Raw genomic sequence first — 24,483 nt, forward strand, 5'->3', positions numbered from 1 at the left:
TGGCTGTTGGTCCAAGAAGGCTGGGGCTGCTGCTGGAAGGTGAGTAGAGCCTCGGGACTTCTAAGAGAGGCGTTGTGGTTTCCCCTTCCCCACTGGCGGGGAGCCTGGTTCTTGGGTTTGGGAGCTCTCTGGGGCCGTTTGGGTAGGGGAGTCCTCTCCCCAGCGTCCCCCTGGCCGGTCGCCGTCCTCGCGGGTAGTGGGGGTGGGGGTGGGGGGGTGGTCTCGACCTGGTCCGAGGGTGCAGGAGGTATCCTAGCCCCGCCGCCGCCCTCCTTATCTTCCTCTCTCGAAGGAGGGACTTTGGTTTGCCCACCTCGAGAAAGTGAGGGGCGCTTTGAAGGGGCCTGCTGGCTGTACCGCTGCGGTTTGGAGAGGACAAGCCAGAACGGCTGAGATTGTAAACACCGAGTCCCCTTCCGCGGCCACGCACCCTTTGATCCACACCTCGGCTCTGGAGGCTTTTTCCTCTGATGGCGCGTGACAGCTTGTCGTGGTAAAGGATCCAAAAACGGTTGGAGGATTGAGAGCTTTCCCCGAGGGTGGATCTTGGCTAGAAAAGCGCAGGCCTTGAATCTTTGTTGGGTTAGTTGGGGAGTATTTCTGGCTTGAGAAGCCTATTGGGAGCTGTTTTAAAATTGATGGTCCTCCTTGCCCTCTACAGTAATGAGCAAAATGCTATGCTTAATTGAATGTTTTCTTTCTCCATCAGGAATAGGCGGACGGCCAAGGAATCTTTGCTTATCGAAGGTGGAGCGGTTGCTTTTTATTTTCCTGCTATCTTGGGAGAAGTAGCTTCCTGTCTTTTGATTTCTGCGTTTTGGAGGCCTTTTAACTCTTTCCAGAATGCAAAGATGCACTTGATACTTTCCTTGGGGGGCTGGGGTTGTTTATGAACAGTAATAAAAGCCCGGGCTTGCTTAATTTTGGACTGTCTTTTCCTATCTTGGGGAGAGAGGTGGGCCGTGGATCTTGGCTTTACAGTCATCAGTGACCAAAAGAAATGGAGGAGAAGGAGCGATGTGATCAATTCAGTCTGACACTCCTATGCTAAATTCTCTCAAAACAATTTTTCAAGGGAAAAATCGGAAGAGAAGAGAACAATATACTAAAAGCAATTTCTGCAAAATAAGGAAGCAGGTAAGAGAATGGAAGAAGAATGGTTCAAATTTTGAAGTTGCTTTTGCAGCTATCAAATAAAGACAACAATTGAAATCCAACTGCAGGTCTACTATTTGTGGTGAAGTTGTCTATAAAGAAAAAGGCAATTCGCTTTTTGTTTCTTTTGAAAAAGAACCCTCAGAAACATTATCTCCAATCTTCACTTCAACACCACTTTTAAAAAAATGAGTTGCGTGCCATGGAAAGGTGACAAAACAAAATCGGAATCGCCAGAATCGCCACAGGTGATGCCAGTGCACATTTATCATGAAAAACAACGCAGAGAGTTATGTGCCCTCCATGCTCTCAATAACGTCTTCCAGGACAGCAATGCCTTTACACGAGACACATTACAGGACATTTTCCAGAGGTAGGAAAAATGGTTTTATCATATTATTGTGGAGGGTTTGCTTACATTTCTTTGGTTGACTAGACTAGATCTTACAGTGATTTTAGAATAGAATAGAATTTTTTTTTATTGGGCAAGTGTGATTGGACACACAAGGAATTTGTCTTGGTGCATATGCTCTCAGTGTACATAAAAGAAAAGATACGTTTTCTGATGCTTTATTAAGCTCTTCTATCATTCAGTTCATTTTCATCTTCATAAATTAGTCTACCTGCCTGTCTTAACTTCAGGGAAAGAAGTAAAAGTCACTTAGAATTATATTACACATTTTTAATGTAAAGAATGTAATGAATGAATCAGTAGTTAGATACAATTTTCTGTTAAGGGGAACTGATACCAGTTCCTGATATAAAATTCAACTCTAGTTATTGAGCATTTGGTGGCCCATAATCCATTAAGCTTCTGCTGGAAACTTAATCAGCAGGTCTGCGAGTGTTCCTGTCCTTTCCTGTCCCCTTTTGACTGCAAGGGTTCCTGTCAAGTGCCTAAGACATCTGTCTATCTGATTTACAAATGAATAAAAGCTATGAAAAAAGGAAACTTTCAGTTTAATATCTATATGCTATTAAACTCTATTTATGACCTTTAACTGGGTGAAATAGTGCATCATAGAGCAATAGTTTTTAAACCAAGATACCTCAAATGGGCTAATTTATAGAATATGTCCAGAATCCATGACCCATGACTCCCAAGGAATGAAATTTGGGGAAGTTGTAGTTGCTTCAGTGCTGCCGCTGCACTGCTGAGCTACTACTACAGTCACATGATCTTCATTTTCAATGTTCTGTGACATTTTTCCAGCCAGTCTCACAATCCCCTGCTCCCTCCCCCACCCAGCAGCAGCCATGTATCTACCTACTGAAAAGGGAAGGGAAAAGAAGAGTGAAAGAAAGATCTCTGATGCTCCCTGCCAGATTCCCACAAGAAAAGTTAATGGGGAAGCCATCAGGAAGTGAGAAGTCAATCCTGCTTCCACTGCTTTTTTGCCCACCTTTGTTCATCCTGTTCTCTGTTTAGATAAGAAAATATCTCTGAAATAATGACCCAGTGGGACACAAATTGTCTAGTTTCATTCATTCTCAGTTATATATTTATGAGGTTGGCTTTAACTGCTAGCGTTTTTCTACACAGTAGCTATGATACTGCCACAATTCATCTGATATGGCTATTTTTATATAAGTAACCTAGAAATCATCTTGATGCATGTTAAAATATAGTACCATTGAAGTCTTTTTTTGAATAGAGAAGTCTTTGAGATACTAGTCCAATCCCTTACCTTCCTTAAAGAATTGGAAAGATACAGGGACCATCTGCCCAAGTGCTATTCCTGCCTCTAGGATAAATTGGCACTTCCTATAGGACCCACTGAAATTCTTATCTGTTAAAGCATCTGATTTGCATGCAGAACAGTCCAGGTTCTTGCAATTACTAGGTAATGCTGAGAAGAATATCTGATATCCACCTGAGTTTCTGCCAGTCAATACTGAACTAGATGGAACATTGGTTGGATAAGGCTACTCTCCATATGTTTTACATTCAATATCAAACTCTAAAACAATAATGGATGATTTCTGTTGAAAATTGTAATTGCATTTTGCCTTGAGTTGAAAAGCTGTGCCCCCAGCTATTTACAAACTTCATTTTTCAAATACTGTTTTATGGTTAGATTTCTTTATATGTTTATGAGAAGTAATGTAAATGCATAAAATCATGCTTTATATTTTGAAATATGGTAATTTCTAATAGTTTTTAAAATGAAAACTATAATGCAATTGATTCAATAACTCCTTGCAGTGTTTATACAATAAGAATTTTACCTTATCTGGGCTTTTCAAGATGCATTAAGAAGCAATGCATTAAAAGTTAATTCTTGTGACTTAGTGAATTTTGAATGATAAACTTTGTGAAGTTTATCACACAGGTGAGTAGGATGGGCTTGTCCCATCAGGGAGAGACAGCTCCTCAGATACCCTAGACTCATGCCCTGTAGGGCTTTAAAAATAACAACCAACTTATTGAATTGCATCCGGAAGCAATCTGGTTATAATGCAATTCACACAATAAAAGTGTTACATGTGCAGGCCTAGGAGTTCCCAGGATTGTGCACACCACTGCATTCTGCATCAACTGCAGCCTTCAAATATTCTTCAGGGGTAACCCCATGTAGAGGGTGTTGCAGTTATCCAACTGAGATATAGGCATGTGATCATGTGCAGAACTTTACAATCCAGATAAGTGCACAACTGATGCACAATATGAAGTTGAGCAAAGGGCATCCTAGCCACGACTGCCATCTACTCTTTAAGCAAGAGTTGTGAGTCTAGGTTACCCAAGATGCACAACAGATCTGTCTGGGGAGTACCACCCCTCCAGGGTTAATGATGATAAACAATTTTATGATCTTTCTTGCCACAGTTGTTAAATGAATCACTGCAGTTGTTAACACAGTAGTAACACAGCTGTTAAGTGAATCTGGCTTCCTCATTGACTTTTATATCATGTCTTCAAAACTTAGGGATTTTTTCCTAAAATGTTTTTAAAAGTGTTGTATGTTAAAGTCTTTGTTATAATCATATTTATTTAAAATTAAGTTTATATTTTTGTTTTAAGTTTGTTTTGCAAACTTGTGTTGCAGGTTCTGTAATGTTTTCTGTGTGTTAGCAGTATTTTTTTCAATAAATGCTTGAAAATAGGAAAATTACAGACTTATTAATTCATATGTGGCAAGAATTTGGAGAGAATAATGCAGAGTTTTGGGCTGCAAGCGCATACATTAAAGTGTACTGGCGATTTTTAATAGGAATCTTTATTCAACCTAGCTACCTAAGTACTGTATTTTCCAGCGTATAAGACGACTGGGCGTATAAGACGACCCTCGACTTTTCCTGTTAAAATATAGGGTTTGGGCTATACTCGCCATATAAAACTACCCCTCTTCCAACGCACACCAAATATCAACTGGCTCACCCACAATGTAAAAGCAGCTGTGCTAGACCCAAAATGGCCCCTGCAACAAGCAGGAACCTCACACAGCCACAAAAAGCCCAAAAACCCAACTTTCACACTTTACACACACAAAATTCCACATACAGCTTTGTGAGATTTTGTGTGTTTGTGTAGTTAGAGTGAAACACTACAGAAACACACTAAATCTCAAAAAGCTGCACAAATATTATTTTATTTTATTTTTATTTTTATATGAAAGCTAAATTTAAAACTTCCTAAACTTTAAATGGCTAGGTCTAAAAAAGAACAACTTAACAAAAAACCCAATTAACTATTTTTTTAAAGCTCCCAAAGGAGAAAAAAATTTACCCAATAGAGCAGGGGTCTCCAACCTTGGCAACTTTAAGACTTGTAGACTTCAACTCCCAGAATTCCTCAGCCAGCTTTGCTTTGCTGGCTGAGGAATTCTGGGAGTTGAAGTCTACAACTCCCTGCCTGCTTGATTGCAGGCAGGGAATTGCTTGCTGATGGAATGGATTCAGGCAAGCGAAGCAAGGCAAGCTTTGCGACTAGCAGCTAAGGTAAGCAAGCTGGAGGGGGAAAACTTTTTTCCTTTTACATGGCTCTGGCGATCCAAGCTGAGTTGCCTGATTAGCAGGCAACTCAGCTGGGATCATCAGAGCTTGGATCGCCAGAGCCATTTAAGACTCGTCGGAGCCTTTCGGGCTGGTCTGCCTGGTTACAGCAGAACAACACCCGGCGTATAAGACGACTCCCGACTTTTGAGAAGATTTTAATGTGTTAAAAAGTCGTCTTATATGCCGGAAAATACGGTACCTCTTTCATGATTTGGAATAGCAAACTCTTTGTTTCAAGCACTGATACTCTGCAAGGTGATGTCTAGAAGGGTTTTTCCTAATGCTATTTTTACAGGAAATACTTTGCGTAACTTGTTCTCTATGTGTGTAACTGGTTTAAAGTAATATAGTGAATTCCGTGGTCAAATGGGAACTTGAACTGAGTCTCCATGTAATAGCATGTTGAGAACTGGAGAGAGATCTACTTTCTAACAAGCTAGTCATTCCTTCATTATCAGCTAAGAAAACTGTTCTTAGTTGAAAGTATGAGTCATTAGGATATGGAGAAAGTCTCTGCCTTAGGAAATAAATTCTAAAGGAGGAAAGCAAACCAGTTGTTGAAATTTTTGTAACCTTATTCTGCCTTCTTTCAATGAATCTTTGTAAAGATTTTTATTGGCGGAATCATGCTTTCTGTGAGATGAGGCAGCCAAGAATCTGACAAGTCAACACCTTAATTATTATAGTACATTGTCTCATTGTTTATTTATTTGTATTATTTGTTTGATGACTAGGCTATCTCCCAATACGATGGTGACACCACACAAGAAAAGTATGCTGGGGAATGGGAACTATGATGTGAATGTCATCATGGCAGCTCTTCAGACCAAAGGTTATGAAGCAGTTTGGTGGGATAAGCGCAGGTAGAGTAATCCAGAATATAAATTTATTGCCATTAGGGATGGCTGATTTGAAAGGATGTAAGAATTTACTTTTTCCTTCCTCTTTCTTTGTTCAGGGATGTTAACGTAATTGTCCTTTCCAATGTCATGGGTTTCATAATGAATCTGCCCTCAAGCCTCTGCTGGGGTCCACTGAAACTCCCTCTTAAACGGCAACATTGGATCTGTGTCCGGGAAGTGGGAGGAACCTACTATAACCTTGACTCCAAACTAAAGGTTCCTGAATGGATTGGTGGTGAAAGTGAGCTCAGGTAGGTTGTCTTTGTTAATCTGAGACCTGAGTGCTCTCATCTGCACACACTGTGAATTTATCTGTGAATAACATTGTTTGGCTTTAGGCAATGAAATCTTCCTTCCCTCTCTCCACTAACACCTTCAAATTAATCAAATGTTCCAACAAAGATAATTGAAATTGTCTCACTTTGGATTCTGTTCATGTACCTCACATGTCAAGATAATAAAATAGTTACATTTTTATATAACTATTTCACTACTTATGGCAGATAAGTTTTGAACTGAGATACTCAGTATTTGGAAATAGCATCAGTTGCCGAATTCAGTGGATTACATTTGAATTAAACAAAATTTGTACAATGCACTAAATTATCTAATGCCAAGATCAAGCCACTAGCAGCAGTTAGATTTTAGCCAAGATAGCACAACAGAGAGGTTCTAGTTGCTTTGGGCTTCAGCAAATCCAAACCACAGGTTTGCTATTTTTCATGTGTTTAAATTAGTTTGTTCTCAGGAATATGGAAGGAAACAGCCCATCTGAAGACATTTCTTTCAAGTAGAGTCTGCTGAATCCAATAAAGATTCAACCTCGGTACATGAAGAGCATGCACTGTTCTTCATGCATTAATTAGACTTCTCTGATTATTAGAAATCAACAAAGAAATAGACTTTTTTGATTATTAGTTTGTGGCTTCTTCCAATAGCATATGCAAAGTGTATTTTTACAGTGACATTTTATAAAGCTAAACAGAGCAACATAGCTTTATGCTTGGTTAGTCATAGACTCAACAATATAAGCAAGCTATTTTTGAGGTAAAATGCACTGCTGTATTTGATAATCTGCCTAAAAAAACCACAGTACCATATATCATATTCCAACTCTTGAATTTAGCACTAACTTAGCCATTGGCAGCAGTCCTATTCTTATATTTAAAATGGTTCTCAATCTCTGAATATATAATTTAGTGATCTCTTCCATTACCACTTTATTCCATTAACTAGCTCCAGTAAATCCAGCAGAGATGCTATCTATGCCTCATTTCATTGATTACTACACTTTCTCCAAGTCTCTATAGCTGGAGAGCATAATAAAAGAACAACAGGTAGGAGAGTGGAATTTATCAGAATAGTTTGCATATTCCTAACACTCCGCTGTTTACAAAAATTCCAAAATATACTCAAACTTTATTTGTGCCTTTTTGTGCTTTCTTTTTATTTCCACAGGAAGTTTTTAAGAAACCAGCTGCAAGGAAAGAACTGTGAACTTCTGCTGGTAGTACCTGAGGAGGTAGAAGTACATCAAAGTTGGAGAGTTGATGCATGACCTGCAAAATATCTTATCTTTGCACTACAGTACTGGTCCTTCTCCCTTCCAACTTCTAATGTCCTGTGATGTGGATAATGAGCACTATACTCTCCCCAGGAACTTTCCATTATGAAGGTGCAATAAGGCAGTCACAAGGTACTGTCAGGGCCAAACCAGATTATTGAAGCCGGACATAGGGGAAGAGGTAGAAGCCAGTTTTGCATTCTTTCATTATAATGCATAATGAATTAGAAATGGAATCCTCTCCATTAAATTCTGATTCACTTTCTTACCCACCATCCTAAAATACTTTATATTGAATTGTACACTACTGTCTCTAGGAGTCTCTATAGTTGGATGGTTTGTCTCTCCTTCAGGAGAGGTTTGAGGCCAGGCATGTTCCCTTCATATCTATGATTCCCTTCTCTACCAAACTTAAGTTGAAGAAACTTGCAAACGGTATGGGTCTCTCAGGAAATTTTAGATACTCTTAGCAATGGTATGGTGCTTGTGGATTCCCCATTTAAATAGCAATTGTGCCAACAGTTAGGGGACATATTGACAAAACGGGACCATAATTCTGGAACTCCTATCGGAGTTTGGGGCTTTTCTTTTGTCATACTTGACATTTTTTGATTTGAGAATGAAAGAGTGAATAATTTGGGGAGATAATCGATGCTTATTTTTCAAAAACCTCAACTATTTTTGGTTAGGTGGGTCAGATATAGCCTCTTTTTATTTATCTTGTTTGTCCTGTGATTCAGGGAAATAATTCACTGAGCAGGGAATATATCAACAAACTTCTTAAGGATGAAATCATGACAAAAAAGGAAATTATAGCCAAGTTTTTGTAAGGTAGAACATTGTTGAAAGGGCAAATATTAATTTTGCAACCTATTGTGGGGAACAAATTCAATGATTAATTTTGTTCCTATTTCAGCTGATAATAGCTGAGGTTAAAAAGTTTCTAGGGAAGTTTGATGCGGGTAGATGAAGACTATTTAAAGCAGGTAAACTGAGTTACATTCTTCCATTCCATCTGGCAGGAAATCATAATCTCTCTCTTTCCCACTAAATTAATAAAAGCTAAAGACTGGCAGGAACCTTATTAGTTTTCCCTTTCACTTCATCTAAGTGTGCCTCATTTATTCTTGTCATGGTTTACCCTGTTGCATTTTTCATTAAGTGTCATTTCCATTAGTCCCGATATATCAGGAATAGGACCTATGTTTCCAGCATCATCCTGGTAAAGGAAGGGCAAAAGTAACTCTTGTAACTGTAAAGGGTGCCTTTTGCTTTCTATTTTGAGTAAAAGCAAGATAGACACCTTTCAATTTTGTACTTGAACTCTCCTTTCAATCAAATACTTGGAGGATGACAATGAGATCAAGACGAATCTTGTTTATTGATGCCTAGATAATTTGCAGCCATATACTGGGGAAACTGAATTGACTTCTCTGCATGTACTACAGTCCAAACAGAATACTTCTAGTTTAATAGAAGTTCTCTTTTCTTCTGGACTATACATTCCAGTGGTAAAACCAGCTGACATTTTTACACATGCATTTTTCATAAGCAGAACATTAGGCCTGAAGTTCTGCTTCTGACTTGAAGCCATTTTTTTCATGAATTTTAAAAATATCAGCAGTAAAGACACTATTCTTTATGCTGACTAAAACAGCACTTTGGAGAGACCCTGTTTGCATGGAAGCCAATGGACCAGTGCGTAATATACAAGTATCTTTTTAAAAGTAAAGTTATTCCTTTCCTTTCGGTATATTGATGTCATTGTTCTGGCCATAGGGAAAGTGGTGTGATTCAGCAGCTCAGGAAAAGGGAACATATAATCATACACACTTCAGAACCAGAATTATGGCACGGGAGGAGAATAATCAGCCCAGTCCAGTTGCTTGGGAATAGAAAAGCCCATGATTGTTTTCTTGCTTGTTTGGTTTTGTTATAGCTTTGTCTTGGGTTTGTTTACAGAGATGTATTTTGTTTAACCAAATATTAAAAATGAGAAAACCTTTCCCAATGTTCTCCTGATACTTGTGTGGAAATTTAGCTGCTCTGTTTGTAAAAGTGGAAAAAGTGTGCATCTCATAAATCAACTATAACTTTCCTCATTGGTTTTTAAGATATTCTAGCCAAAGAAAAGTTCAGAAGCATAGATTATTTTATAACTCTGAAATTGGTCTAATAAAGTTATTGCCTTATTAAGGATTGAAGATTTTTATCTCCCTCCCCCCCATGGCCAGTTCAACTATCTTAATTTTTTTTTTTAAGGTACTGATTTAGAGTTGAAGACTTAAAACTCTACTAGAAGCCTTTTAATACCCAGTTTGAAAATGTGGCTCAACAGAGAAAACAATTGTCCATGTGGTCAACTTTTTATCGTAACATGCAATTAAGCAGAAACTGTATAGCCAGTAAGCTGAAACAATAAAGAAAACATTCCATGATTGCACTCAAACTATTTAATACAAAAGGGCTGTAGCGGACTTCAGTATCAATAGAGATGCAGCAAAATTGGTGAAAATGACTTATCTAAGGTTCCCTCAGCATTGAAACAACATCTAACTCAAATAGAAGCTCACTCAGTGAAATTTAGTATGCAAAAGACTGTTCCATTGTACTTGTAGCATGTATGCTTGTTTTTGCTGTTTCTACTCTAAAATCCATCTTCAGTATATCAGGAGAGAAACACAGGACTTAAATAGACAACATTGCTAACTAAATTTGGCCAGAATCTGGCATGTCCTGAGGTGGTTTCCTGGAAATAAGGATACCAAAATAAAAGCTTCAAAAGTCCTTGTTAATTGCTTTGATTATCAACTGAGGGAAGGAATAAAAAAAATCATGATTGCCTAAGGATTAAAGAAGAGGTCAGTGTCATAAAATACATATTGGGGTATGCCTCCATCATGAACAGATGTCCAAGAAAAGAAAAAAAACTGCCTAATAAACAATTTCAGTATTTCCTTCCATAATAATATGGCTCCAGTGATTTGATTAAATCTTGCCAGGAAGAGAAGGCAGAGCACTTGACATTCCTCCAGAAAGCCCTGTATTTGGTCCTAATAAGATCTGTAAGAAATGAAAACATGTCAAAATGATTGAAATGCCAAATTAACATTCAAATTTCTGTAACTTATTTGAGAAGAATTTCCATTTCAAATGTCATAAATCCAACAATTATCTTACATCACCATAAAGAATACAAATGTAGCATTTCTTGTTTGTAGTCTATCATTAACAAAAATATATTTCTTAGTTCATATGATTATCAGATTTACTGTATATGAAGCAACATTTGTAAATTCACTCATGTTTTTGATCTTGCATTGTGCAAATGCTTTACTATGCCAAATCTTAATATTCTGGTTAGGTATGAGACCTGGAAAGTTTTGTTCTGAGAAAAATTCATTTAAATATTTGGTTTTCTCAGAAAGTAGCCGCTATTGTTCCATTTCCTATTTTATCAGATTGGCTTTATTTTTGTATTTTAAATATGTAAATAATTCTGTTCATATTTTCAAGGTAATTATAATACTCCAGCAAGAGAGGGAAATTAACAATCAGAAATAAGTTTACTCATCTCTGTAAGAAAGCAATGTGTTTACAAAAATGACATGATGAAGTAACATTTTTACTATGTAAGAAAGCATTGTCAGAGGAGTTTTTCTGAAAGCACTTGAAATGAAATATTACAGCAGTCATACCAATCACTATAAAATGTGCTCCTTTCAGATGAGAATTATGGTCACCAGTATAAAGGCTAAAATACCTATCACATCCAGTAATAACTGGAACAATAAACAGGCATCACTTTGATAAAAGTGTGAATGTGCACATTTATTAATGTGAATTACTACATAGACTAATGAGACTACATTGTTGATATTACTATTGTGGATGAATATTTTAAAGGGATGCTGAATATATACATATATGCATACAGTGTATATATGTATTTTCTTTTAGTCAGTTTTGACTTCTTATCAACTACATGGACAAGACCATTCCATTTTCTTGGCAATTGTTTCAAAAATGGTAATGAGCTAACAGGCTGCAATCTAATTTTTTTGGTATCCTAGCACTACCAGCAGCTGTTAGGACTCTAGAACACTAGACTTCAGCCATTAAGTCTGGAAGCTCATCATCACTTGATTGATGCCAGCCATGAAAGTCTGTAGCAACATATTTTTAGCAATAGTTTGCCACTTCCTTTTTCTTATGGCCGAGAGATCAATTGATCCAAGGTCACCTAGCTGCATTCCGCATCAAAGGTAGGATTAGTTTCCTGGCTTCTGGTCCAATGCATTTATTTAACTATTACACTAAAACTAACTCTTGTGGTAAACAGATAGATATACAAAACTTTCACCAATCTTATGCTTTCCAAATGCGTTGGTCCATACTTCCAAGACAGTACTGTACATTGAATGAAAAACTAGAGAAGATTAGTATAGAAGCTGAATTACAGATGAAAAATTACATTAAATAAAACTTAGCTCTCCAATGAGTTTATTTATAAATTCTTAATAGATTGGAGTATGAAAGATACATGACATTCACAGACAAAAGGAAGGTTAGGTTCATTAGTTACAGAAGACAGTATTTACCTGTCGTTGTTGCAGCTGCTGCTGCTGCTCCATTTGCAGTTTCTCAGTTTCAAAAACAACAGGAAGAACTAGGATCATGAAAGAAGTGGTCCCAATCCATAAAGCTGCCCTTGAGAATCTTTGGGAAAATGGGAGAAAACAGAAGCATAGTCTGACTTTTGCTGAGATGGAAAGCAGCTACTCTATAGACCTCAATTGTAGTATGAAAGTGACCCATTGCACATAGAAAAATTCATATACAAACTACATATTCATAACAATCTTTAAAACCATCTTTTAAAATTACCAATATACCATTCAGACCTATCATAAAGCATAAAGAAATATATATTAATTTCACTCAATCTTTGAACTTATATGTAATTAAAACTAATGTTTTCATACTGTAAAGGGTTTAAAAAATTAAATTCTTACTGTTTGTGGAACAAGTTGTGACCCTAAGATTGGTACTCTTTAACAGGAATGAACAGCACTTAGGGTTTGATTTCCAAAAGGTACTTCAAATGCACAGCAGCATGTACATAAAACATGTCTGCAATGTTTTAAAACAGCTATATCTTTTTTGTTTATGGGATTGCACAACTGTCCTCCATAGTTGTTCCATGATCACAGAAAGGGAGCAACTACTTTAAGGCACTGTAAACATGCTACATTTATGCTTTGACACACTTTTTGAAGATTGAACGCAAAGTGTTGTACACTCCTGCTTTTCAAACAGAATATACAGCATTTTTATTTTAATCTGCAATCTAGCCACCAAAGGTTATAGGATACCTTTCCTAAAAAGAACCAGGGGATAAAATCCAAGTTTGGTTGAATAAAAAAGGTGTTATGATATAGACTTGTCTAAGACAGAGAGAGATATACAGGAAATAGATGTGGTTTAATAGATGTATCTTGCAGAAATGTGAATCATAGATTTAAATTCTGCCTTTTCTTTAAGACTTCAAGGTTCTATATGTAGAACCCATTCCTCCATTCCCCCCACCCCCAGCCCGACAAACATCATCCCATGAATTATCCTGGGCTCCTTTAGTCATCCTGCTGAATTTCAGCAAGATCAGAAAGGCTGTAATATATAGTTGCTTTACTACCCAAAAATATTTGAATAGTGTTATTTCATTACATGCAGGTAAAAAAAGCATTCTCAAACAAAATTTTGTGGAGGAATATCTAGAAATTGTAACTATAATTTATGATAGTTCTATTTGGCTTCTGTTTATTTTTAATTATATAGCTTTATATAAAATACATGAATATTTGTGTTTAATTTTAATTATGTGTTAAAAACAAAGACTTCAATATATTTAATAATGAACTTTTATTGACTAGAATATTAATAAATATGCCTATGCTGCAGATAATCACATAATTTACAATTTATGCTATTCTAAGTCCATCCCTCAACCACAACTTCAGTGACACTAACATCTCAATCATAATTAACAATGAAGGCTCTCTGGGATCTCGTCAGCTTTTGATATCATCAACAATGTATCTTTATGCATCAGCTTCCAAGAGACTCCTTAAGCAGACTCAATACTTATTTGGTTTGCATTTTAATTGTTACTTTATTTATTTGTATCCTGGGTTTATTTATTTTTTTTTACGAATAACTCAAGGTAATGAACATATCCAACACACCTTCCATTTCCTATTTACTCCACAATAACAATCCTATGAGCTGGGCTGGGTTGAAAAAGAGTGACTGGCCCAAAGTCACTCAGTTGACTTTCATGAACTTATGGTCTGCTGCTTTCTAGCCAGGTATTTTAACCAATAGACCAACTGTGATTACAAGGAATGATCTGCTATGTTACATGCTGCAAGTTGAAGTTTTATTCTTAGCTTCATCTGAACTGTTTAAATGGAACCGATTCCAGCCACATAAATGAAGAAATGTCTCCAGCCAACTGTGATAGAGTCCTCAATTTACAACCACAATTGAGCCCAAAATTTATGTTGCCAAGTGAGAAATTTGTTAAGTGAGTTTTGCCCTATTTTATGACTTTTCTTGCCACATTTGTTAAACGAATCACTACAGTTGTTAGATTAGTAACACCGTTATTAAATGAATCTGATTTTCCTATTGATTTTGCCTGTCAGAAGATTGCAAAAGGTGATTACATGACCCAAGACTGCAACCTTCAGAAATATGAGTCGTTAAGCATCCGAATGTAAATCAATATGACCATGAAGATGCTGCAATGGTCATAAGTGTGAATAATGGTCATGTCACTTTTTTCAGTGCCGTTGTAACTTCAAACCATCATTAAGCGAGCTGTTGTAAGTCGAGGAGTACCTCCTGTATATGAAACAGGTTCTGTGCCCCTTTTGCAATAACGACATACAACAGTGAAATAGCAGTAGGTTATTAAACCTTTGAATCAGGGTTCTACTTACCTTTACTACTGGTACGCAGTGGGAGCATGCATGCGTGCTTGCTTTGCTCGCGCGCTTTTGCGCATATGACCCATGATGATGTCGTGGCAGGTGGGTGGAGCCTGCTTTTACTACCGGTTCTATAGAACTGAACAGAACCGGGAGCAACCCACCACTACTTTGAACTATGGTGCTGGAGAAGACTCCTGTGAGTCCCTTGGACTGCAAGGCGATCAAACCAGTCAGTCCTAGAGGAGATCAACCCTGACTGCTCTTTAGAAAGCCAGATCCTGAAGATGAAACTGAAATACTTTGGCCACCTAATGAGAAGGAAGGACTCACTGGAGGAGACCCTAATGCTGGGAAAGATTGAGGGCAAAAGAAGCAGTGGATGACAGCGAACGAGGTGGCTGGATGGAGTCATTGAAGCAGTTGGCGTGAGCTTAAATGGACTCCAGAGGATGCTAGAGGTCAGGAAAGCCTGGAGGAACGTTGTCTATGGGGGTCGCAATGGGTCGGACACAACAAATTAAACCCCTCAGAAAATCATCTCAGCATCTTTGGGCCGTCCAGTTTTTTTCATTTCCTTATCTCACCTGTACATTTTCTGAGCTACGGAAAGGGATACGTCGAAGGTAGCTCCAGCTGCCGATCGAAGGCTGTCTGGAAACATCTCTGTGAGACCCCAAAGTCTCTCTGCCAGGGTCTCATCCAGCTGCAACAAGGAGAGAAAAACGTTAAGTAGGAGCCTGCCTGACCTTCCAGCCTACTCTCCCCCACCCCCCCAAACCTGGAGTTGAAGACCTGTGTGAACGACTATTCACGCATCCCTCCCAAGGAGAGCCTCTCCCAACGCGCCCTCACAAACACGCTCCAACTGACCTCGTGGGGGCCCGGCCGTCTCGGCACGCCTCCAAGAGAGGTCAAGTCTCGCACGGCTTACGCCAAGGCGCCGTACGGAGCTCCGCGTCAACGACCCCGCTTACCTCATCTTCGTCCTCCTCTGTATCCTCTTCCAGCTCCTCCGTTTTGCCGGCGCTTCCCTTGGACGGCAGCACGTCTTCGGGAGACAGCGGCGTCAAGGCGGCCATGACTGCAACTGAGAGGATGACGAACGAGGAGGATTCCCGCAGCGGCTAGACCGTGCCCGGAAGTCAAGATCTGGAGGCTGATAGTCCCGCGGCCCTTCCGCAATTTGCACAGCGACGCATAGCGCACGGGAAGAACAAGCGAAGGTAGCGCAAAGGCTTAGCCCAGCGTTTCTCAAGCTGGGAAATTTTAAGAGGCGTGGTGGACTCTTCTTCAAAGTTAACTGAGGTTAAAAAATAGTGGCCTAGAGTAAAAATGGATGCATGCGTCCCAAGGAAGATGTGAGGAAGTGCATATATTGATTTATAAGCAGGAACTGCAATATTAATGCCTCTCCCTTTCCTCAGTGTTACTTTATGCCGTCATTTTTATTTCCAAGGTAAAGATAGGAATTCAGGGTGTTTCTTTAAATCCAAGTTTTGTGCTTTGGGACTGAAATTCAACTTATTTTTTTTTTCTTCCTGGGACATGAGGACAGAAGAAAGGGTTACCTATCTGGCTAAAGTCTGACTTTAGCCGTGACTATACCAGAACATTCAATGGGTTGCAGATATTTATTACGAAAAAAACCAAATCCTAAAACACTGCAACTTTACAAAAAGAAATATTCTAAAAATAAGAAAAAAAGTTAACGGTTGAGTTCATATATGGTAAATCATAAGTGATTTTGGTTCGCTGTATTGTATGAATCCACCTTTTAAATAATGATTTATGACCATGTTGCACAAAGCCAGCTAATCATAAATTATTCAGTAAATCATGGTTATTTAAATCATAGCTTAGTTTCATCCCTCCCTCCCTCCCAGGTAATATAGCAATGCTACTGTGTAGATTCCTGTAATATTTGCTGTTGAATTTGACTTGAAAATGGCCATTTTTCCTGTATTTTATCTGTGTCAAGAATTATAATTAATATATAAAATTAAAATCAATTAATAAAATTAATTTTATTTTAAAATATGAAAGTAGATTTAAAGAGCAATGTTTTTCTTTAAAATGGTCTGATTAGATCTGCAAATTGCATAAAATATCTTAAAAGGGAAAAATATGCCTTGTCCCCCCTCATAACTAAACGTGCAATGCATAGAATTCCATTAAAAATATTATTTCAGATTAATTTATATCCTGAGAAGAATTCCAGTTTATCTATCTGGAAAATACTTTCAGAAAATAAATTTTCTTTAGAAAATTTGTATAAGGTTCTTCAATTCTGAGAATATCTTTATAAAAATGCAATTACCAATTAATAAGGATTCAATTTTCCAAATCTGGAGCTATATCATGTTTACCTACTGTTGTTGTGGAATGGAAGGACTAAAAAACATTCCCAGGCCAGTCAGAGACAGTTTATTGCGCAAGGTTCAGAGCCAGATTTGTACCTGAAGCTTTGAACAAAGAAAGAACTCTGATACAATGGTTTTTATACATTTCTAAGACAAAGGATTCAGTGAGATCATACATTTTCCATATATGGTTAATCATGAGATCATACATCCGATTTTCCTTCTATGGTTACATTTACTTTTAATAAGCTCATCTAATTACTTAAAGCATTAATCTTAGTTTATAAAATTATCTTAGCCACACAACTTTTCTTAAGTGCTCAGAGTCGCTAATGGGAGAGTTACTACTATCCTTGGGTAAATTCATTGGATTAAGTAACTCTTTGTAACATATAGGTCTTTGTGTCATTCACAGTCAGGTCACTCAGATGTTTTTCCATATAGCAGTCCTTTCCTTGACATCTAGGTATCAGAAGATATATTACCACTTAAAAGGGTTTAACTGTTTGTTAATGTAATTTCCAACAAGCACTTTCCTCTCTTATAATAATGTTAGATAGAGTCTCTCAGAGTTCATGTATCCAAGCACGTCTTCCCCTTATAATAATATGAATAGAGAGGGTCCCCCAGAGCCCATATATCTGACTCTGTATGATTCCTATTTTATTCACATTATTTCTTTTATCTACATTATTCTTTATTTGCTCTTTACTTCATTCCCCCCTGTGGAAGTTTTTCCATGCATAAACTTCCATTACTTCTTACACAACACTCTATGTCCCTTAATACACAAAGCCAACATATAATATCCCACAACATATGACTAATCTAGGCAAGAGATAGGTATTTCTTGATCTTCACCCTATTAATCCTTGGAGGTACTCCCTCCATTCTTTTCCCAGACCCTATTTCGACATATGTGTCTGTTTCAGAAACTTTTTTTCTTCAAGAAAGCGCTCTGTCAAAACTAATTCCTTCGCAGTCTGTATCTCTTTCACTGCTCTGATAGATAGCTGTTTCAGCACAGGGATTGCACAAGGAATAAAAGCTAGGCCTGCACAAGGAATAAAAGCTAGGCCTGCCACAGCCATATCAACAAGAATAACATTTGTTTAATCCAGCTGGATCCAGGCAACCAAGAAAACCACCTGTCAGTTGTTTGTAACCTCTGACTTATCTTGGATGCCCTATCCTGCAAATCCTTGGCAACTTCTCTGACCACACCTGATTTATTCACATAGAAACAACAATCTTCTCATACCTCCTCTCTCTGTGGCCACAAGGTCTAAGGCACGTCGATTTTGTAGGACCACTGCCGCCAATGACTCTATCTGGTCTTGGATTTTCACCAGGGTTCCAGCAATTTGGTTCAGGCTTTCTTCTGATAATTGCTGAAACTGTATTACTGAGTGTGTTAAACCACCTACCCCTGTACCCACTGCAGTTCCTATTCCCATGACTACTAATAGTGGGATTAGGATGGGTACCCGTTTCTGAACATGCCCCATGAGAGGAACAGGGATGGTATGTTCTCCACTGACAACATCTATTTCAGGAAAAAGGAGTACTAGTGTGCATGTTCTAGTCCAATTTGTTGGCAAACATAAATACGCATCCCTTTCACATAAGAAGATTTACGGAAAAGGCATGTGCTCGGTTATTCCTTGCATTAATCCAGACCCCCAAAAGCCCCCACCACAAACATTCCCGTCAGCGGCTGTAATGGGACTTTTAGTGAAGGGTCCTTTTGCTTATCTCCGAGGATTGGACCTTCAAAAAGATACCGGGAGGTAGTATCCCAGCAGGAAAGAAGACACATAAACCTGTGTTGGACCTAATGGAGAACCAGATAGTGAAGCGAGGGGCTGGAACAGACTAGTGCACCTTTCCTTGGATACCTTCCAGGACCTCTTCCATTCTCCCCATTTTGTGATGATGGCAGCTGGTGGTGATGAGAAAGTGAGTGGTGTGCAGAAGGAAAAAAGATCTTTGGTTAGTTTTACATCCCTAAGGTTCATTCTAGGACCAAGGTACACTTCTGATGGACATTGTTCTTTTGTCAGGGATCCTATAGGCCTACCAGGTTTCTGATGTCTCTACACACACAGGGAAGGTGACCCTATGATTTAACAAGGTTTCGACCCAATTCCAGTATCCCTGATATGCAATCTCCTCTTTTCAATTATTGTGGGGGCCCTTCTATTCCCCCCTGTACCGGGATTGTTAAACTCTTAACCTTAGGTCTAGGAGTTGGTTTAGGAATAAGGTACCCACTCCACCTTCTGATGCCACGTTGTTGGCGGGAGTGGACTTGACCCAAAGTGTCCCCATTCAGTGTCTTGATGCTGCTAGGTCCCCTGGGATTCTTGACATCTTCAAATCCTTCCGCAGAGACAAGGGGAATTTCTTGAACAACCACACAACCTGGGGAACTACTGTTCAAGCTAGCATCACTCACTAGACCCTTGGCTAATAGTACCCACAACCCCAAATAAATCATAGTGACTTTATTCCCACACCCACAAGGCCTTAAGAGCGCAAGACCCGAAGTTTACAAGTTCACCATGTTAGGAAGAGGGTTAGGGATATGTGTAACTTGGGGTAGGGCAATATCAATCGTATTAAACAATACCAACAGAAGGGCTAAAGTAGCTGTTGCCCAGAGTCCCCACACCCCAATTTTCCTCAACCATGAGTGTTTTTAATAAGTGCTTACTGGATACTATCACTGTTAATGGGTTTTACATTACAAACTACAGCAATGGAATGTTGTCTTCCTCCGTTCCAAGCTTCGGCTGTGCGTAGAGAACCAGCTTCCGGGGTGGTTCAGCAAAGCTTGACGATCACCACCGCGCGTTGAGTGCCCGTTACCGGTAGGGCTCAGCAGGATGTCTTCTTCTTGAACCTCAACACCAACGGCCGGTCAGTTGATGTCACCTGGTATGTGACTGGATCACTTTGGTCTGCGGGCTTCAGTCTCATCCAGTGAATCCCGGACCGTCCTCCTAAGATCTTAAAAGCACAATTACAAAACTAATACATCTGGGAGAGAGCGCAAAGGGATCTGAGCAGTTGTAGTCCTCTTCAGTTGGGAAACAGCATAGGCAACCACTCAATCCTTCCACTCCTTTGGGGCTGGCATGGGCCCTTTCACTTCCTTCCAGGAACATCCAATCATCATGGTGGAATTTATGGACTGGAAACTTCAAAGGTGGTGTTTGGGCTAATAGTCCTTGTTTCCTAAAAACTTTAAAATATCTGGACAGTTTATACACATATTGTTTCAATACTTTGTCTCTGGTTTCCAGAAAATTAATGCATATGCTTCCTGTAGTGAAAACTACTCCAAACAACAGTTCATATGATGATAATCTTTCTAGGTTGGGTATAATAAAACTCTTGACACCACTGTTGCTGTAGCATTACTGCAGAGAAAAGTTTCAACCCACCCTGTGAGGTGGTCCACTATGACCAATAAATATTTTACTTTCCCCACTTTTGGCAATTCTGTAAAATCCACATGAATACATTGAAATGGTCTTAAAGCTGGTGGTCTCCCACCCATCTGTTGTTTCCTGACAGCTTCAAACATTTGTTTATAATTGATGTTACTAAAGGATATATCCCAATACAACCATAGCTTTTTAAAAGTTCATCTGCATAGCTTGAATTCCCCAATGACTCCACCCATATTTTGCCAAATGAATGCACTATCCCAAATGCATACAGTATCCAGCATACAGCATCCCCATACAGTCTCCAGCATCCCCCCTCCCTTTTTTTTTTTTTTTAATGTGCCGCCCTTCTCCGGGAGACTCAGGATTATAATGCGTTAAGCAATAGCCTTCATAAAGTAAGCTTATTGCCCCCACAAACTGGGTCCTCAATTCACCTACCTTAGAAAGGATGGAAGGCTGAGTCAACCTGGAGCCTGGTGAGATTTGAATTGACAGTAAGTGCAGACAGCTGGTGTTAAATTACAATGCATTTGTCTATTGAGCTATCCAGGCTCCCTGTCCATAGAGCTTAATTTAATGAATACCATTCAAAGGTTTGAGCAGACCAATTTCGAGGCAAACCCCTTGTTTCCAGGATTTTTCCGTACTCCCCCTTCCACCTTAGAGGAACCATTTATACAAATTGCTTCTCCTTTCTCCAGGGGGTGTTTCTCCAAATCAGGTCTTATTTTTGTTTGTAAATCAATCACTTCAACACCATAATGTTCTAATCCAAACTGATCCATTGATCTGGTGTTGGTTAAGAACTGTGCTTGATTCAAATTGTGATTTGTAGTTACAATCAAGTCTGTCTGCTGCATTAAAATTGTTTCATTTGTGTGTGTGTGTGTGTGTTTTCGAAGAGATTGAATGGCTTTTCCAAGTTTGGTAAACTTAATACAGGAGCCTTGGTAAAAGCTTGTTTCAAATTTTCAAGGCTCCCTCTTTCATGTCCCTCCCATTTCAAACTCCAAGGTCCAGATACAATTAATTTTGCATAGAACTATCTTAATTTTTGCTTGTTTATAGATAGAGGCTGAGACGCTACTCCTGTCGGAAGGAAAAAGGAGCCTTTCCCTTTAAGAATTGTTGAAAGGCAGAGCTTTCCCTTCCTGAATTCAAAACTCCCGGCTGGGAGATTACTTCGAAATGATTGGAGGTCAGCTGCTTGAGAGTAGAATCAGTTTATTGTTTCTGGGGAGGCAGGCAAGAAACAAACACAAGCACAGCGTTCGGAGGCTAGCCTGTCGTAACTGTAAGAGTAACCATTTTTCCCTTTTCTCCCAAAGAAAAACATCTTTTGATTTGGTGTGTGAATTCTTTATTTTGTGTGTGTGATGGTTTTATGGTGGTTAAATCCTGTCTTTGTGATCAGGTTCTTCTGTCCTGGATCTGGCAAATAAGTAATAGTTTTATAGTTCACTCTCTGTTTTTCCTAACCCTTTGTAGTTGTTTGTTCCCTATAATTATTCAGCTTGCCATCTCTGTGTTTTAGTGAATATCTCTCTTTTATAAACAAATTAGCTCCTTCTTCGAAAGGAACAACAATCAAACAAACAAACCTGAAATATATCAAACTTTAGTTTCAATTCTCTGCCTTTAGTAAAATGCAAGTCAGATTAAAAAATCTTTCAAAATCATTTCTTTTATATAGGTTTAATTAAGCGTTTTAAACCTCAAAAATTTCCAGAAAAAAAATAAAATCAAAATTGTATTCAGAGCAGAAAAGCTTTCGTATGCAAATTAAAGAGATCAGCAGCAAAAACCACATTAGCCGATCTTTCCCCCTCCTTTCTCTGCTCTTTCAGCAGAGAGAGAGATGTCCGCTGGAAAAAAAAAAAATCCAACAGCCCACCCTTTTCCTGCTTCTCACTTCCAAAGGAGAAGAGGGGGGAGAGGAAAAAAAAAGAGTTTTACAGCAGGCAACCAAGCAGGCAACCTGCTTCATTCAGCATTCTTCCAACAAAGCAACACATTCTGCATTTCTCTCTAACCTCCACAATTCACAGACATTTCCCACAAATTATATGAAGGGGAATTAAAGTGCATTTTCACCAACTTTTACCCTCAACACACTTCACATTCACACTGCAATCAAACTGCGTACACCAATCTCACATGCAAAAAACTCACTTCATGCAAACCAATCATTACAATTATTCAAACACAAGTTTACTTAATTTGCTGGCCAGCCAAAAATATCACAATCAATTCCATTCAAATTTACACACTATCATATATATATATTTTTAACAGAAATCACACCAAATTGATCAAGTCTTCCCATTTAGACAGGCTTTCCTCTTTACGGCCTGCTAAACCCCAGGTGGGAAGAACAGTAAACAAAGTCTTCTTTATTCTTAGTTAAGAATGGCAATTTATCAGAAACTTTATAACACTGCAATTAGTTCTTTTCTCTTACCACACATAAAATCACACATTTTTTAAAAAAAAACTTTTATTGCATAAGGTTTTATTTTCTCCCCTTTCTTTAGTTTTCATCAAACAGACCCTAGCAAACTCTGCCTGATACTTGAGTAATTAAGGGGGGGGGTTTCTTTTTGTCTTCCACTGATCAATATTATTACCACCCTTCTAACAACACTACCCCTGGCTCACGACGCTGGACGTTCCGACAGTCGTCTATGAGAACCGCAGAGGTTTAACCACCCGCACAATCCCACACAATACTTAATTAAATACTTTAAATACTTAATTCCAGAGACTTCAGAATGCCATCTGGTCTCCCAGGAGAGTGATCAGGTCCCCTCTGCCACCCCTTTAACGGGTGGGTACTCTAAACAGAGAGACTTTAACTCTCTGATTTATACTTACCTGTTTTCTTTTTCCTTTTTTTTTTCTTTCTTTCTTTCTTTTCTTTAAGGTCTCTGTGTCTGGCTAGCCTTTAAAGATCCTTGACTAGCCTGTTTCGCCAGCAGGTTACGGCACCTCCTCACCGAAAAGTTCCGTGGACTTCAAAGGAGTCCTAATGGCCGGCCAGTGGATTTTCCTTGGGGAGGCGTCGGTTCCGCTGGGGCAGGCTGTCTGGCAGAACAAAAGTTCTTTGTCCTCTAGTCCCATCTGCCAGGGTGCCATAAATGTTGTGGAATGGAAGGACTAAAAAACATTCCCAGGCCAGTCAGAGACAGTTTATTGCGCAAGGTTCAGAGCCAGATTTGTACCTGAAGCTTTGAACAAAGAAAGAACTCTGATACAATGGTTTTTATACATTTCTAAGACAAAGGATTCAGTGAGATCATACATTTTCCATATATGGTTAATCATGAGATCATACATCCGATTTTCCTTCTATGGTTACATTTACTTTTAATAAGCTCATCTAATTACTTAAAGCATTAATCTTAGTTTATAAAATTATCTTAGCCACACAACTTTTCTTAAGTGCTCAGAGTCGCTAATGGGAGAGTTACTACTATCCTTGGGTAAATTCATTGGATTAAGTAACTCTTTGTAACATATAGGTCTTTGTGTCATTCACAGTCAGGTCACTCAGATGTTTTTCCATATAGCAGTCCTTTCCTTGACATCTAGGTATCAGAAGATATATTACCACTTAAAAGGGTTTAACTGTTTGTTAATGTAATTTCCAACAAGCACTTTCCTCTCTTATAATAATGTTAGATAGAGTCTCTCAGAGTTCATGTATCCAAGCACGTCTTCCCCTTATAATAATATGAATAGAGAGGGTCCCCCAGAGCCCATATATCTGACTCTGTATGATTCCTATTTTATTCACATTATTTCTTTTATCTACATTATTCTTTATTTGCTCTTTACTTCACTGTCAACCATTAGATACTGGAAGTCAACAATTAATGTTAATTTTCCAATTTGGACCAATTTTGGAATATATTGGTTGGATGGACAGTATTAGCATCTACTCTTACTATACTAGTACTCTAATATCTCTGGAAACAATGATGTGAATTAGAAAGTTATGGAATATAATATCTAATAAAAAAAGATTTGATGCTTTTTCCCATTCCAAATTGA

The 24,483-nt window shown here is 38.5% G+C and overlaps 2 protein-coding genes across 2 annotated transcripts; one reads left to right on the forward strand and one right to left on the reverse strand.

Moving 5' to 3' along the window:
• JOSD1 (Josephin domain containing 1) lies at window positions 1-9,623 on the forward strand. Its single transcript, XM_070946758.1, has 6 exons — window positions 1-39; window positions 710-1,137; window positions 1,292-1,528; window positions 5,886-6,014; window positions 6,110-6,304; window positions 7,512-9,623. Exons 3-6 carry the CDS (start codon window positions 1,344-1,346, stop codon window positions 7,609-7,611), a joined length of 609 nt encoding a protein of 202 aa, XP_070802859.1. The 5' UTR covers window positions 1-39; window positions 710-1,137; window positions 1,292-1,343; the 3' UTR covers window positions 7,612-9,623.
• A 429-nt stretch (window positions 9,624-10,052) lies between these two features.
• Window positions 10,053-15,700, reverse strand: TOMM22 (translocase of outer mitochondrial membrane 22). Its single transcript, XM_070947005.1, has 4 exons — window positions 15,587-15,700; window positions 15,197-15,315; window positions 12,219-12,336; window positions 10,053-10,680 (listed from the first exon to the last, which is right to left on the reverse strand). Exons 1-4 carry the CDS (start codon window positions 15,689-15,691, stop codon window positions 10,606-10,608), a joined length of 417 nt encoding a protein of 138 aa, XP_070803106.1. The 5' UTR covers window positions 15,692-15,700; the 3' UTR covers window positions 10,053-10,605.
• Window positions 15,701-24,483: the final 8,783 nt, after the last annotated feature.

This window comes from Pituophis catenifer, unplaced genomic scaffold (assembly GCF_029215685.1).
Source record: "Pituophis catenifer annectens isolate HBS135680 unplaced genomic scaffold, rPitCat1.0.hap2 SCAF_7, whole genome shotgun sequence".
NCBI lineage: Eukaryota > Metazoa > Chordata > Lepidosauria > Squamata > Colubridae > Pituophis > Pituophis catenifer.

Bases quoted from the DNA above. Each gene is read 5' to 3' on its own strand.
- JOSD1 (XM_070946758.1), top strand. From the start codon at position 1,344: ATGAGTTGCGTGCCATGGAAAGGTGACAAAACAAAATCGGAATCGCCA. The intron at 6,015-6,109 runs GTAGAGTAATCC...TTCTTTGTTCAG, and splicing joins GTTTGGTGGGATAAGCGCAG to GGATGTTAACGTAATTGTCC. The intron at 6,305-7,511 runs GTAGGTTGTCTT...TTATTTCCACAG, and splicing joins GGTGGTGAAAGTGAGCTCAG to GAAGTTTTTAAGAAACCAGC.
- TOMM22 (XM_070947005.1), bottom strand. From the start codon at position 15,691: ATGGCCGCCTTGACGCCGCTGTCTCCCGAAGACGTGCTGCCGTCCAAG. The intron at 15,316-15,586 runs GTAAGCGGGGTC...TCCTTGTTGCAG, and splicing joins CAGAGGAGGACGAAGATGAG to CTGGATGAGACCCTGGCAGA. The intron at 10,681-12,218 runs GTAAATACTGTC...CATTTCTTACAG, and splicing joins AGCAGCTGCAACAACGACAG to ATCTTATTAGGACCAAATAC.